Raw genomic sequence first — 15,342 nt, 5'->3', positions numbered from 1 at the left:
TCCAGTATCGGTGCCAACCGAGGCGAACCTCTGCGTGTCCAATGCCATCAACTGCCGCGATCCCCGTTGAGCCATTAGGTAGGCTAAATCTTTCGCACCTCCTAGGATAGGCGGTTGTAAGAAGTGAAGAAGATGATGATCAAAACGGCGCTTCTCTTTACCATTTTCCTTGCTCACTAGATTGTATCAATTAACCTGAAACCCCCAAAAAAATGTCCCCGACTACCCAAGACGACGGTGAGAAACTGCAAGATCTGGTCGAGCAGCTCTCCGAAGCCGCCAAAGGCTACGATGCGAGTCCCGGAGCTGCGGGCTACATCTCGCGGACGAGTGTATCGCAAGTTGCAAAGGAAATCGTTCGACTGATGATGGCACCGTCCGACATGTCCATGCATCATGCTGCCAATGTAAGTGTGAAAATTGTATACTTCCATAAAACCGGTACGGAGTTACACGCGAGCTCATCCAGGTCGCAACCCCCCCCTTTAGATGCTCGAGATCGTGGCGGTACGCACCATGCTGTCACTGGGCGTGTTCGAAAAGATCCCCCAAACAGGTTCGATATCACTGGCAGATCTCTCGGCCGCCACCAATGTCCAGGACTCGTTTCTGGAAAGACAACTTCGAATGCTCGTCGGCACGGGCTTCCTCGACCAGACGCCAGACTACGAGTACGTGCACACCAAATTCTCCAAAGCCTACATTCAGGTACCGGGACCTGGCAACTTTTTCCAATTCATGTAAGTCTGTTTTTCCACTAATTTTGTGTCATTCTTCATGAACCGAGCCGTTCAATTTTAACCACAAGTCAAAAAGGAACGACGAATGTTTATCTACTCTCGTACATTTTCACCAATACATCAAGGACAGAGGCGATGTCCCCGTCCACGAACCCGACGATCCTCTCCGCAACCCCTACACCCACCGGCACGGCCAGGACGGCGTGCCCGTCTGGCAGATCATGGCTCAGTACCCCGACCGCCTCAAGGCCTTCCAGCTCGGCTTCATGTCTCAAGAAGATTCCGTGCCCGTCATCGGCTTCTACGACTTTGCCGGTCTCTACGATGCCGAAAATGACGGCGACCGGGTCACGCTCGTCGATCTCGGCGGCGGACAGGGCCAGTCGATCGCCCAGATGCTCAAGGCGTTCCCCAGCCTCAAGCCGGACCGCATGGTGCTCCAGGACCTCCCCGAGCCCATCGCCCAAGCAGAAGAGTCGGCCGGCACTTCCTCACTGCCCAAAGGGGTCAAGGCCATGGTCCACGACTTTTGGACCCCCCAGCCCGTCAAAGGCGCCAAGGCGTACTTCTTCCGACGCATCATGCACGACTACTCGGACGAGAACTGTTCCAAGATTCTGTCGCACGTCCGCGACGCCATGGCCCCCGACTCCAAAGTGCTCATCGCCGACATGGTCATGCCGAAACGTGTCCACGAGGCAGATTTGCCCGCCGCCGCGATGGACAATTGCGTCATGGTCATGGGTGGGAAGGAACGTACGGCCGAGGGGTTCGAGAAAATCCTGGACGACGCCGGTTTGAAATTGGAAAAGATCTGGCAGAGCAGGGAAGGCGGTGCGGCTGGAAACATCGTCGAAGCTAAATTAAAATTCTGAAACTGTTGAAGTCCTGCATGGGCAGACGGAGAAAATTTCTTCGAAGGTCAACTAGATTATCATTGATCTGTAAACCTGTGGTCTGTCTTTTGGGCCAGTACAGACAGACCTTTGCTGTCGGCCAGGCCCATACCATACCGTGAAACGTTTCTCTCCCATTCGGATCTGAGCCTGTCTGAACGCCGAATGCTATGCAAAGTCCAATCCCACAAAGTACCCCAGTACCTGATATTTATTGTACACTCCCGTACGAATGACACGCCTTCCTCCATCACAAATCCGTGAGAAAATGCGTAAGTAGATTCCGTTTTTGACATGCTGCCCTTCATCCCGTTTGCCAACTGTCGCAAGGCAGACCTACTCATGGCGGGGGAGTTTTATCCCTTTTTCCCCGAATTCGCCTGTTTGCCCGGCTTTTTCTTCTCTGTCCCATCTCCGGCCCCAGTTTTTATCTTGAGCTTCAGTGTAGGTTCGTTACTGGCGTCCCGTGCATTCTTCGTCGGCGTAACTTGAATCGTGTCCCCGTTTGTATCTTTCGACGGACTCTCGTCGTCCTGGTCGTCCACATTGTTCGTTTCCCGCAATTTACTGGGACCAGTGCCGGCTTTCTTGTCCCTCTTGATCTCGGCTGCGGTCTTTTGCTTCTTCTTGGTGCTGCCAGTATTATCGTCGTCCGCCTTACGTTTGGTGCCGTTGGCGGTTGGCTTGGGCGAGTTGGCACGACTGTCTCGTGGAGTACCACCGATTTTGGCATTTGCCTCTCGGCCAGCAGCGCGGTCTTTCTTCAGGAAGCAGCTTCCGTTGAGATGTGTGGCAAATACATTGACCGACTTCCAGTGGTCACCCAGGTGGGATTCTCTGTTGGGACACTTGGCGGCGGGATAGTCGATTTCTTTGAATTCGAAAGAGTCGTTGGGTTGGCCTGACGAAGGCGTAAGAGGGTCCGAGTTTTCCGAGGCTGGTGACGCCGGATCATTCTTCTTTCCCTTGCCTTTGCCCTTGGCTTGTCCTTTCATTTTGACGCCTTTCTTACGTTGGCCATGGACATCGTGCTTGTCGATGATGATCATGGGCTCGGTCTTGCAATACTGTTCATTCGCATCTGGGACCGGCCGAGAATTGAAGCCCACCCTTGGATAGAGAAGTCTCCGCAAACGACAATTTGGACATCTGATGTGTTTGACTGTCTTCATCGGGTTGCCCTTGAATTGGACCTGTGAACCTTGTAGCACGGCGGCATCTGTTTCGACGGGATCACTAGAATCATCGACTTGTCCATTTGGATCGTCCTCAAAAGGTTTCTTTCCTAACTTTTCGGCGCGCTGCTCAACTTCAACAACAGCCGTTTGCATCCTAGCAATCTTTTCTTCTTGGTGGATATCCAGAAGAATATCATGCAAAATGCTCTCTATGGATTGCTCCAAGAGGTAGGATATCTGAAGGAATCAGTACTAGTATCGACTGCGGTATTGGTGCACAAACCGCCTGCTCTGTTTCAGAGGGAGACACCGTCATAGTCTTCGAGGTTGCCATTGCGGGTGGTTTTCGTTCTGGGGGCGGTGCGTCAGCCGTGATGTCTTCATCTTTGTAGAAACGTTTCCACAAGTCCACGTCGAGAACACTATTGGTAGAAAGACTAGAATCTGCTCTTGGGGGACCCATCTTGCCGGATTTCTGAAAGCCCAGTGCGAAACTGCGCAGGTTTCTCGCGAACAGGTATACCAAAATGAAAGGAAACGCTCAAACATAAACATAGCCATGATGTTGTTGGGTTGAATACTTCGTAGACCTCCCATTGACGAACGCAGGTGTTGAACAATAGCATATTCAGGACAAGCTTATTCACTTACTATTTCGGTCTTGTGAATAGATAAGTATTGTCCCATGCACACCTCAATCGGCGTCAATTTGTACCCGCACCCTATAAGTTTTTTTTCTTCACCCTAGCCAGCCATGTGCCTGAATACAAGGCTGATAGGTTTCTTCCTCTTTGTCGCTACCAGATCACAAATAATTATAAGTCGTATGTATATCTATAGCACTCGTAGGAGGTGTTCGAGAGCGAGGCTCGTGAGGGCCGTGTTTGTGGCCTCGGCGGTTGGTCGGATGAATGGTCGGACGCCAGGGAACTGATGCGGCGGAACGGCTTCGGAGTCGGGGAGTTCTCTATACAAAGACCTCACAGTATAGCGAGCCCTTACAGGAAGACAAGCGAGCCTTGCGGCGTGGAGGGGAAGTACCAACAGGAAGCTGTCGTCAAGGCGCAGGCAAAAGATTGTCAAAGGCTGGTGGCTCACGAGCGTTTTGGGGCTTGAAAGGGCAGATCCAAGCCATCGATAAGCTCCTTCTAGCGCCGGCAACAGCCGCCCCTGCATTTCCTCCATCGTCGCGTAATAAAGTGGCCACGACATATTCTTTCCACAGCCTTGCAGTGTCTCGAATGCGAAGAGTAACACGAGACCATTCCCGACGAGATCATGGTGTCTGCCAGATGCTACTCGTGGTGGTGTTAGTGAAGGATGCCACAGCCGACTCTTCTGTCGTACTTCTCTAAGCCGACGTCAACCTCCGCTGGTGCGCACAACGTCGTGGGTGCAGACGAACACCTTCGCGTCAATACAGCACACAACAATTCATCCAGCAAGACAGAAAGTCAGTCGAACGAACCGAGTATTGTAAGCTCGCTTCTCGACCAGGCTTCTGCATCCAGGGCGGCCAAGACAACCTCGTCAGAACCCACTCCTGATAACACGAAAGACGCCAATATCAACGGCACCTCACACGACTCTATCACCAACGTCTCTCTGGGGGCAATTGAAGGGTTCAGCAATGCCGATAAATTCGCTCAAATTGTGGTAGTTCCACACCGTCCAGAGGCCGTCATCGTTCCCGTTCAGCAAGCCCATCTCCCAGCTATTCAACGCCTGACCAGCACGACATTGCCAGTCCACTATAATCAGTCATTCTTCACTTCAACACTGACAGACCCAGTTGCATCTCAGTTGTCTAGAACCGTGCTGTATCACTCCGAACCGGTGGGTTGGATCAGATGCCGACTTGAATCTTGCTCGCCGACCACCAACACAGGTCTGAGTAAGAACGCGCCGTCGCAGATCTATATCCAGGCCCTGGCTCTTCTAGCACCCTATCGGAGTCTCGGACTTGCCACCTCTCTTCTGGAAACCGTCCTGTCATCGTCAATCGCCAAATCATCAGGGACGGTGTGCATCTACGCTCATGTGTGGGAAAGGAACGAAGATGCGTTGGACTGGTACGCCAAACGTGACTTCAAGCGTGTTATGCTGGTCGACATGTACTACCGAAAACTCAGGCCTGCAGGGGCATGGATCGTAAGGAGAGAATTGAATTGGCCTTGAAGCAGTTACCACCAATTCAAGATGTGATGGTCTGGGATGATTAGAGAGCAAAAACAGCTCGAGAACTATCGCCCTCGCGAAGTACATCGAAGCTTTCACACCAAGAAGGGCCGAGGATTCCAGTGACCGTTCTCGGCGAGCCACTATGGCCATCGAGTTCCTTTCCACATAGACACAACCCAGCTCCAGGTCGTGGTCAGGCATTCTGGAAAGGAAGCAGTAAGAGACTTCAAGCCGACGTTGTACGCCAGCTGATGCTCTTAAGTCATTATAGCTTCTTCACGACGTCTATCACCGCTATAGATTCGGCAAAACTCGGCTCGTAAAACCGAACCAGAAGATGGTTCAAAGGAAGCAATAATCGTATCCATATCCACGCATGGCTTTCTCTAGGTATATACAATCGGTTTTTTTTGGAAGGGGTTCGACCTTCTCCCACAGTCCTCCTGCTCTCGCGACATGGCACACACACAAGAAGAACCACATCATAGTACAGACGAAACATAACTCTCTTCCATTTTCCGTACGGCCCGCTTGAATATCTCCACCTCTTTCCAGCAGTCGAGTGGCTTCCGGTCGTTTATCCGTAGGCAAGAAATGACATCTTGTCTCCTGTTTTGGGGGGTAGTCATGGTTAGCTTTCGCAAACTTCTGTTTCCCTCTTGACTCGCAACACGTTTTGAAAGGGTGGAAATGGAAACCCCAAAGAAGAAAACGTACGCTGATTCCACCTCGCCCGGCAAGTCCTTGAGGATCTTTCTCTGACTGAGCGTCTGTTTTAACTTTTCAATCTCCTGTTGCACCTTGGCCGACGTCTGCGCCTTGCGCTCCTTCTCCTCGCCGCTCTCCAACAGATCCTTGGGCGACAAGGACGGCATCTGAAGTAGGGAGTTGCCCGAGGATGAGGAGTCAGACGACGATGACGAACCGAGGGCTTCCCCGGCCGCGGCGATCCTCTTGCGCGCTTCCTCCACCGCCGAAGATTCGTGTTGTTTGATCTTTTCGAGCTCGGCCGCGACTCGTTGTGCGATGTGCAGTTCTAACGTCTTTGCTCGTGTCGAGTTTGTCTGTGAGGGAATAAGTTTAGTATACATGTTACATGTTTGCGCCTTCAAGCACAACGGCCCGGGAACTGGAGGTCCTTACTTCTGATGAAGCTTGGAGAGAGTCGATGAGCCTAACAAACAAGACAAAAAGTCAGCCCGGCCCGTGAACCCCCCAACAACGATTCATTTTTCCACCCTTAGAACAGTCACCCATGCTGTCCGTAGCGTGCGACTCACTCTTGCGAAAATTGGATCGGGGTGTCGCTGGTGAAGACATGCTTGGCCGAGTCGTCCTGCTTGGACTGTCCTGCGCCCATGGTTGCGACTCTGAATTTTGTAGGGTTCGGATCGTGGCTCTTATGACATGTCCCGGAAAGAAAAAGAAGCTCGCGTGAGGTCGTTATAGCAGGAAGGTCTGGGTTGTGGCGTCGTTGAATCGTCTTCTGGTTTCCTCTACCACTACGCCGAACCCAGAGCTCCCGAATGCTTTTTGTTTTGCGGCTGAATCGCGGAATGTTGATCTTGGTTGTATGCTTCGCACTAGCGGGAACTTGTATTACGGCAAAGCATTACAACACGAGTTTCCCGCTACACACATTTGTAGGGTTATTCACTTCTATGCTTCTTGTTTCCAACAAAATGGTCATGATCCTTTCCAGATGACTTGATTCAATACGACTTGACACTGTTTCATATTATTGAATCAACCATGAACATACAGATTAATTCTTAAACGATGAATCAACCAGCAGACAACTCACGCAACAAGTAAATCCTGGAACTCATGTCGACCGACGATGGTAGTTCTAAAACATGCTAGACACACACCGGCATAACCTATATTCTTTTTTTCCAACTACATGTATCTATCTATTCCTTTCTGATATATGCCTTTGCCCATATAGCTCGTTCCCGAACATGTCGTTCGTGCACTGCATGACCCTGTTGCCTTCATCAACAACATATGTTTTTCTGTGCCCGTCGAAAAATCATCCCTGCCTCTCTCTTGCCACGAAACTCGCCCTCTCATTTTTCATGTCCTCCAACGCCGTGACCGTCTTGACCACTTTGGCCGGAGACCCCATGGCGACGCTCCAGTCCGGGATGTCTCGACTGACCACGCTCCCGGCGCCGATCGTGCATCCTTTACCGATGGTCACTCCCGGCAGGATGACCGTCTGCCCACCGATCCAACAGTCGTCGCCGATCGTGACCCTGCGAGCAAACTCGACATTGTCCCGGCGCGAGGCGACCTCGGTCTCGTGCGTGGCGGCAAATATGCTGACGAACGGACCGACCATGACACGGTCGCCGATGGTGACGATTGAACAGTCGAGGATTGTGAGACTTTGCGTTGCCGAATAAGGGAACTCGTTAGCCAACACCATCACCGTCACCGACGTCGTTCAGAAATGGAAACGGAATCTCCAAGGGCGAGAATAAAAGGCTCCAAGCAGGAACTCACTTGACACCGGCATAAAACCTCTCCCCAAGCAAAACATTACAACCGTAATCCAAGTAGAATGGCGGTTCGATGAAGGCGTCCTCTCCCACTCGGCCCAAAATGTCCTTGAGCATCTCGAACCTCGCCTGTGCCCCTTGCTGCATGGTCGAGTCGGGGTCGTCCAAACCCGGAAACTGGGTGTTGTACCGATGATACCACTTTCGGGCCCTCCATCGGGAAGTTTCAAGTTCGGGGATGAAAGCGTCGTACCTGTTGTAGAGGAAAGACGAATCGTTGGTGTGCTGCCTTCAAAATTTGGGTAGACGGAGGAACATGATCAATAAACACTCACAACATCCCCGATATCATTCTCTCATAGTCATCGCACCAAGGGACGTGCTCGAGACCTCGAGCGATTCGAATGACCTCCTGGTCTTTCTCGGTGGCCGCCATGGCTTCGAGCTTCCTCTGTGTAAAAGTTTGTCAAGTCGTAAATCGATGCAAATGATGTCGTCCTTGCCAGAAACAAAGGTAGAGAATATATATATATGTACATACATACGTATATACATCCTCTGCCCAGACCGGCTACGATGCTGTCATTATCGGCTTCGACCAACTAGGAAATCTACCCTCCCGCAAGCTTCGCGATATCGGACCAGCATATCAACAAGAAACGTTACAAAGTAATAACAATCTCCAGAATCATAAAGTGCACTTTTGATTAGACGAAGCTGAATTACTATTACAAGAACGTCATTCCTATGTATTCAGGTTCTTGAGCACTAACTCTCCAGTATCCCATTTCGCTGCCAATACCAGCATACTGCGATGGTCTTCGTAATGGATGAAAAAGCCGCGCTGTCATCCCATATCCCATATGTATCTTACTCACAACAATCTTGTCCAAGAACCGTTTCAAGCGAATGTACAAAAGACCTTGGGCACCTTGCACAAGTCCAAGAATATGTCCCCAGTACCAATTCAATTCCCCTTCGAGGTTTTCAATGTTTTCTCAATGCATCTCGTAGTTTGAGCGTCAAGCACAAGCAACTCACGCTCTTTCAAGACTGCTTCCAAGGTGTCGACGACCTTGTAGAAGCTGCTGGCGGCACCTTTCTCCTGTGTGAATTTCAGGACACTCAAGTTTGCTTTTCGACCATGTTCGAGCACTGAGTAAACGTATGCATGGAAATGCACTGGCTTCAACTGAAGATCTGTCTTCGTGTTAGCACCACCCGTACCAAAAGCAGAGAAGACTCACAATTCGACATGTCTACGCGACCTCGGACCACGTCGCCACCGGTTCTGCGCTCGGAGACCACGTCTTTAATGCCATACTTACGCCACTCTTTCAAAATCTTAACCAGCTCCTTCCTGGCTTTGTGTTTGCCAACTTGAAGACAAATGACACGGCTCGCCGGCTTGATATGGAAGAATTTGGCAAACCAGTTCTGACTGATCTCAATTGGACCAAGGGCTGCCGCTGCAGAAGCAGCATCGACGCTTGTTACTGGAGGGAAACATCTTCGAGCCAGGACATTCTCCTCACTGACGTCGACAGACGTTCCATCTTCCTGGTCTAGGCCGTTGCAAGGATCACGGGCAGTGCGATTTTCACCACCAGTGTTCGACAAGCCGCCCTTAACTTTCGTCTTTCCGAACATCTTCTGAAACCACCTCCTCTTCTTTTCGACATTCAACTCGATGTCACCAGGTTCGGGATCGCTGTCTTTGCCTCTTGTAAGGATAGATGAATTGGTCGACTCGCTAGGCTGCACAACTTGAGAAGAAGAATGAGTGTCGATGCTGTGCTTGGTCTGTTCGGTAGCTTGCATGGCTTCTAGCAGGTCGTGACCACCTGATCCACGCCTACCGAGCCATGACCATTTGCGCGAAACAGGCTTCCTCGGTGAACCAGGGTTCTCCTCGATGGTGTCCAAACCTGTTCGTTCATAGAGACGCTTGTCATACCCCACGCGATCATGCTGGGTTCTTGCCGCATTCAGAGGGCCTCCACGCAAAGAATTGATCGGCATCGCTTTATTTTTGCGCACTTTCAGTGGCTCGAGCCGAGCCAAGGGCGATGTCTGATCAGGCGTTACAAGGCGAATCGTATTATCCTGTCGACCACGAGGAGTCTTATACTTGAGAGGTTCGGAAGCAGCTCGAGCTCGCTCACGATCTCGTCTCACGTCCTCCTCCGGGTCGGTAGAGGCGACTTTCTGTTTCGGGGGCGTGAGGAAACCCCGTGTTGGATCAGAAGCTGCTCGCTTGTCGAGATTCAGCTGTTTGTCAACCTCGGCATCAATGCGTTTGTCAATCGTCGCGAGTACATCTGCTAGGACCGCTCTGTCACCATCGCCCCAGGTCTCGACGATCTTGTGACGATATTCAATCAGCTCTTGCAGTATTGGCGTGGCAGGCAGAGGTCTGTTACGAATGCTCTCTGGTATGCGTTGCTGATGTACTGACATCGATGTCGCAGATGATTCAAATAGAGCATGAGGGCTAGCCTCGCTCATCGTAGTAGACACAGAGGATCTGTTGAAAGCTTCCTCGCAAATTTTGCCCAGCTCGGCGCTGACCTTTCTTGTTTCATCCTTCCAATAGTAGCTGGCAGCACGAGATTTTTTAATGTCCATTTCTGAACTTGATTTACGGGGTTGATATGCTTGTGAAGGTGTCGCCAGGCTCGGTGTGCTCTGTGATTCGGTTCTGGGGTTACTTGTACTGCGAGTGTGTGGTCGGTCGCTGGAGCTACTGTCGTACATGGCTCGACCATTGCCGTTGATACATCCAGAAGGTGTTTGGCGGCGATGAGGGAAACTGATTTGGCGTTTATAGCTCACAGATTTTCGAATACCGGGACGACGTCTTGTACTAGAGAGTGAGCTCTTGGACGTTGCAGTTGAATATGAGGCTCTCTTCTTCTGGATGAGACGCTTAAGCTCTTCGGATGTGAAGCTAGGCATTGCGGGAACGTCGTCCTGGAGCCGCTCCAGGACTTTGTGTCGAACACTACTTGGTCCTACCGCATGACCAGCAGCCACAGCTGGGCGGCGTACGACGACTGTCCCCAATTCAGGACGAGGTTCAGAGATAGGGTTTCTGGAAGCCCGATATGGATCATAACTGCTGTTGGTCACTTTGCTAGTTGCTGTAGCCGCATTCTTGTAGTACCCATCACGATGACTTGTCTCATCACTGACAATAGAATATTGGGAAGTGCGACGATAATGGCCACGAGCAGTGGTAGATCGATTGCTCGGCTTGAGCGCGGGCTTGCTGACATGATGATGGTCGCTGGCAGAGTATTGAATAGGCTCACCCGGATAGTTCTCCAGCTGGTCCTCCCTGAACTTGATCAATGCCCAATAGAAAAGCTTTTCGTGGTTGGGTTCGTCATTCAGCAATCTCTTTGTCAGTTCTTCGACCTTGAGACCGTGCCACAAAGTTGAGAGGTTGCTGAGAATTTCAGAATCAATGTCGGACCTCTTATTGACACGTTTCGCTTGAGTTTCAAGACTCAAAGGCGGAGCAGGACCGATGAGCTCATCAGGAGAAACCAAACTGGCATGGTATTTCTCGTACTTGCGCAGGAGTGGATGTGCCCAAATATTAGCCATGGTGATCCTCTTTTCTGGTCTCTTTTGCAATATCCGTTGAATTAGGTCAGATGCCTCAACGCTTAGCATTGGCGGGAGAAAATATTCGCCTTTCTTTACAAGGCGAAGGGTGTTTTGGACAGTGCCTCCGTCGAACGGCAGGAACCCGTTCAACATGGCGAAGAGAATAATGCCAACACTCCAGATATCTGCAAGATCACCACGATATTGCTGGCCCAGAATGATCTCGGGGGCTGCATAGTGTGGACTTCCGCAGGAAGTATTAAGCCAAGTGCCATTTGGCTGAAGAGCTGCCATTCCAAAATCTGCCAGTTTGATGTTCCGCTGACTGTCGAGAAGAATATTTTCTGGTTTTAGGTCTCGATGGCAGATGTTGAAGCGATGGCAGTACGACAAGCCTGCAATAATTTGACGGAATAGTCTGACTGCCTCGCCTTCAGGCAAGGCTCCATTACTTGAGACGTAGTCGAATAGCTCACCACCGGCAACATGTTCAAGGACAAGATAGAGTTCTCCACGATTTTCCCAGATATCGTAAAGGTTGATAATATTTGGATGCGCGATGAGCTTCATGATAACGACCTCGCGTTCGATTCCAAACGGCATGGTACGCGGGCCTGCTGCAATCATTGCGGTTGTGTCTTCTTTGTCCATGCGAGCCATACTTGCGCTCTGAACGAGAGCAGCAGATTTTTTGGAAACGATTTTCACCGCTGCAACTTGGCCTGTCATGGAGTGTTTTGCAAGTCGAACCCTGCCAGTAGCTCCTTTGCCAAGTGTCCTGCCCAATTGCCATGGCCCGACATGTGTTTTCCTCTTATTTTTCGTAGTAGGATTTGAACTGGAAGAAGCCTGAGAATCTCTCTTGGCATCGCCAACGACCTCATCGGCAACAGTCGAGATTCGTTTGTTCTCAATGGTGGGAATCTTTCCGGCGACATTTTCGCGAACCGACAGGTTGGCTTCGGGTTTCAGGGATTCATGATGAGGCAGTCGAGGTGATGATCCGCAATGAGGAGTCATATTCCTAGGTCGAGAAGCATGCGTCGAAGAGACTCCTTTGCCTTGAATCTCCCCAAGAACATCTCTTTTTGTTACTGTCTTGTTGTCTTTGACGTGCTTTGCTGTGTCGATATCCGTCGCGCGACTGGAGACGTTGTGAGTAGACATCGCTGAGGTCACCGTCTTGGTAGCGCTGCACTGGCAACAATCGGAGTTGCCATAGAATAGCTGTGTCGACGTTAATGACAAGCACAAACAGCGTTTCCATCAAAGAAAGAATACCTTTGGACACGTCCAGGCTGGAGGCTGCGATGGGGGAGAACAGTAGTCAGTTTGAAAGATCCTGTGCAAGTAACGCGACAGTAGTGTTATGAATTTTTGCACCGTAACTGCACTCAAGTCGTGTGCTTCACCTTCACCACACTGGTCGTTGTGCCCTTCCCATGCCCACCTCCTTTGCTTCATATGACATGTGTTGCTAAAATCTGCACCGAACAATGTCTGGTGTATATTTGTTGTTCCCCAATTCAGATATTGGTATCTTGGTTCCAACTATAGTTGGTGAACTGAGGAATGCTGGCGCATTGGGCGTTTGACAATGAGGAATGCTGCGTGAGGTAAGTCCAAGAATCAATCACAACCAAAAAGAAGCATGGGAATCCAAAAAGAACGACTCTGGGCAGCAAAAAACGTCTCACCCTTCTGTCATTTGCACGTATCTTGAGTAGGGCAAAGAAGCAGAGATGTTGCAAGGTGCCAGGTGCGAGGATGTTGAGACACACAGATCTTCATGTGTGGCAGGCACTATTCTCGGCGCCCCCAGTCTTGCGCCATGATATTTGATACAATCATGAAGGTGCGAACTGCAGTGCGCAGAGAAAGAGAAGGCTGTTGGCAATAGCTGGTCATCGCTCACAACGCTCCTGGATCCCTCTTTGAGCCTTTGGCCAGGATATCCAAACGTCTTCAAAACAAGAAAAAGACACCAAACAAAAAGGAGGCCCAGATCTATTGTCACAATCATTATACAGCTGTGTTACGCTTAAGCGGCTATGGACGAGGTGTTTCTCGTCCGTATGTTGTTTGAGCATTCGTGCCTCGGCGGATGATTTGTTATTTATCCGCAAATCGATGTCGAGATCAGAGCTTCGACAATTCCGTTCTAACCCTTATGAGACAAGTTCATGCTCGCCCGAATGATCTTTCTAAACTCAACACTATGAAACACCAAGTTGTGGCTGTGAGTATGGAACAGTATCCGATACAATGCAACTTTAGTGGTCTTGCCTCATGACGCCTGTTCTCCTCGGGAGCTATCTTCATGTTTTAGCAATGGAAGAACTCCGTGAACGCATCTGTCGGATTCCTTCATGATCATGATCGGGCATTTCCACGCTTCCAAGTGTCGATTTCGTTGCCACAACCTCTCCATCTGCCGGTCCGCTTATTCTCCTGGCGAGATCTCACATGTGAAATTCTGACCACCATATCCGGAATTTGACCATCAGAGAGAATCGCGTGTTATCCAGGAGAGATTCTGATGTGCGTTCGCGAAATCCCGGCATGTGAAACCGCCATGGTCACCCTCTTCAGACGGAGCCTTTGTGTCTTCTCCAGCCGGCTGCATTGATTCAATGACTCGGTAGCCTCCATGGCACGATACAAAAAGCTGACAAGAGAACTTAGTGCCAAAGGACAGGGCTCTCCAGCTGGAGAGGCCTGGGACTAATTTGGACCATCCTCGTTTCCTTTTCTTCCCCGCCGTATCCTGCTGGAACTGGTTGGTATAATATCAGTAACACTGACAAGGGGCGTCAATGAGTGAATACTTTCCAGAATTCTTACGCTATATACATCTTGCTATTTTGGCTGCACAAGACTCGCCGTTCTCTCTGACAGCACATTGTCACATATCAGCCATCGTCCTGAGATCCAGCAAACGCCTCTTCCAGTGCAATCATCATGGCAGCGGCAAGCCTCATGACAGACTTTCAGTTGTACTACCACCCATACTCTATCTGCTCATTAATGGCCTTGTACACAATGTCATTCTACGGACAGCCGAAGAACGGCGATTCTGAGATGAACGTGGCTATGCAGGTCATTGATATTTACCACGAAGAACAGCTTGCTGAACATTTTCTTTGTAACGTCAACAAGTTAGGCCAGGTACGAAAATGTCTCTGCAAAATATCAGATTTAATGTATGACGAGCCAACTCTAGGTTCCTGTGCTGCTGACTCCGGCTGGCCAGGAAGGTCCGATTACAGACAGCCTGGAAATGACCTTGTATATGGCTTCGAGATACCCAAGCCTCATTCCTAGCCAGTACAAAGAGGAGATTGAAAACTTTCTTACCGACCTCCACGCACTCAACTACTTCTCCTTGTCGTTTCCTGGTCGCCCGCAGATCGCGCAGAAACTTGTGGAAGCAGTACAGAGGCGTCTTGATGACCCCTCCATCTCGGACCGGCATCGAACAGCCATGGAATTCAAGAAAACATTGTAGGCGGCCGGTGCTACTCTGAGGTAGCGTGAGTGCTAAGCAACTTACAGATTCGAGAATGACAAGGTCAAGGGATTGATGCCCTCGGAGATAGCTAAGAACGAAACGAAGGTACGTGAGCTGCTTGAAGCACTACATGACCGAGTCGCAGACCCGCAGAGACGGATATTTGGAGAGAATCCCACTGCTCTAGATGCTCGCCTAGTCCCATTCATTGCGCGTATGACAGAAATCGGCCGAGAGAAACTCATCCCAGAAAAACTGCAGCAGTATTGCAAATGGGCCATGAATGGTGACGACTGGATGAAGATGATGAACGGAAGGAAGGGAACCATGATTCCAGTAAGCGAGATGTAAGCTCTTTAACGTTGGCGTGGGGAAGATAACTGCCATAGGTTCCGAGATGGCTAGGTAGAGCTCATTTTACCCTGTTGAGGGTCGAGCATCCATATCGCAGTGAAACCACCACTTGATCATATCTTCCTCCTCCCACACCGAACGGGCTTTAGAGAGGAAAGTCTCTGAGTTTTCCACTTGGCGCCTTGAGGAAGCTTTAGCGGCCTGGGCGATATCAATGATCAGACAGTGGAGGCTCTGGCGTCTCTACCTGGAGTGATGGAAAAGCCTTGCCATATTGGAGATGCGACTGTATCTTGCGAATATGCTTCTTCGACCTCAATTTCAAGCTTCCTCGCAATAAAGTCGCAATCAATTCGACTAACT

General features: G+C 50.3%; 6 protein-coding genes across 8 annotated transcripts; 3 read left to right on the top strand and 3 right to left on the bottom strand.

The window, feature by feature from the left end:
• Positions 1–212: 212 nt before the first annotated feature.
• PV06_09257 lies at positions 213–1,615 on the top strand (the record flags this gene model as incomplete). 2 transcript variants are annotated; one of them, XM_016410686.1, is made up of 3 exons in its annotated part: positions 213–407; positions 490–740; positions 817–1,615. In XM_016410686.1, 3 exons carry the CDS (start codon positions 213–215, stop codon positions 1,613–1,615), a joined length of 1,245 nt encoding a protein of 414 aa, XP_016258493.1. The 2 variants fall into 2 exon arrangements, with proteins under 2 accessions (XP_016258493.1, XP_016258494.1); XM_016410687.1 differs by lacking the exon at positions 213–407 and having other exon boundaries at positions 428–740.
• On the bottom strand, positions 1,586–3,881 carry PV06_09256. 2 transcript variants are annotated; one of them, XM_016410685.1, is made up of 3 exons: positions 3,466–3,881; positions 3,098–3,165; positions 1,586–3,051 (listed from the first exon to the last, which is right to left on the bottom strand). In XM_016410685.1, exons 2-3 carry the CDS (start codon positions 3,146–3,148, stop codon positions 1,993–1,995), a joined length of 1,110 nt encoding a protein of 369 aa, XP_016258492.1. In that variant the 5' UTR covers positions 3,149–3,165; positions 3,466–3,881; the 3' UTR covers positions 1,586–1,992. The 2 variants fall into 2 exon arrangements, with proteins under 2 accessions (XP_016258492.1, XP_016258491.1); XM_016410684.1 differs by having other exon boundaries at positions 3,098–3,881.
• A 171-nt stretch (positions 3,882–4,052) lies between these two features.
• On the top strand, positions 4,053–5,314 carry PV06_09255 (uncharacterized protein). Its single transcript, XM_016410683.1, has one exon. It carries the CDS (start codon positions 4,135–4,137, stop codon positions 4,990–4,992), a length of 858 nt encoding a protein of 285 aa, XP_016258490.1. The 5' UTR covers positions 4,053–4,134; the 3' UTR covers positions 4,993–5,314.
• A 21-nt stretch (positions 5,315–5,335) lies between these two features.
• On the bottom strand, positions 5,336–6,490 carry PV06_09254 (uncharacterized protein). The gene is made up of 4 exons (XM_016410682.1): positions 6,276–6,490; positions 6,139–6,169; positions 5,713–6,059; positions 5,336–5,604 (listed from the first exon to the last, which is right to left on the bottom strand). Exons 1-4 carry the CDS (start codon positions 6,353–6,355, stop codon positions 5,478–5,480), a joined length of 585 nt encoding a protein of 194 aa, XP_016258489.1. The 5' UTR covers positions 6,356–6,490; the 3' UTR covers positions 5,336–5,477.
• A 525-nt stretch (positions 6,491–7,015) lies between these two features.
• Positions 7,016–12,281, bottom strand: PV06_09253 (uncharacterized protein; the record flags this gene model as incomplete). The annotated part of the gene is made up of 6 exons (XM_016410681.1): positions 7,016–7,385; positions 7,504–7,752; positions 7,835–7,950; positions 8,378–8,475; positions 8,541–8,699; positions 8,747–12,281. The coding sequence occupies 6 exons, from the start codon at positions 12,279–12,281 to the stop codon at positions 7,028–7,030; spliced, it is 4,515 nt and encodes a 1,504-aa protein (XP_016258488.1). The 3' UTR covers positions 7,016–7,027.
• Positions 12,282–14,075: 1,794 nt separating this feature from the next.
• Positions 14,076–14,976, top strand: PV06_09252 (uncharacterized protein; the record flags this gene model as incomplete). The annotated part of the gene is made up of 3 exons (XM_016410680.1): positions 14,076–14,282; positions 14,338–14,618; positions 14,670–14,976. 3 exons carry the CDS (start codon positions 14,076–14,078, stop codon positions 14,974–14,976), a joined length of 795 nt encoding a protein of 264 aa, XP_016258487.1.
• Positions 14,977–15,342: the final 366 nt, after the last annotated feature.

The sequence above is a fragment of the Exophiala oligosperma genome, assembly GCF_000835515.1.
Source record: "Exophiala oligosperma strain CBS 72588 unplaced genomic scaffold supercont1.10, whole genome shotgun sequence".
NCBI lineage: Eukaryota > Fungi > Ascomycota > Eurotiomycetes > Chaetothyriales > Herpotrichiellaceae > Exophiala > Exophiala oligosperma.
Note: the sequence above shows the minus strand (reverse complement) of the source record. Positions and strands in the feature narration are given on the sequence as shown.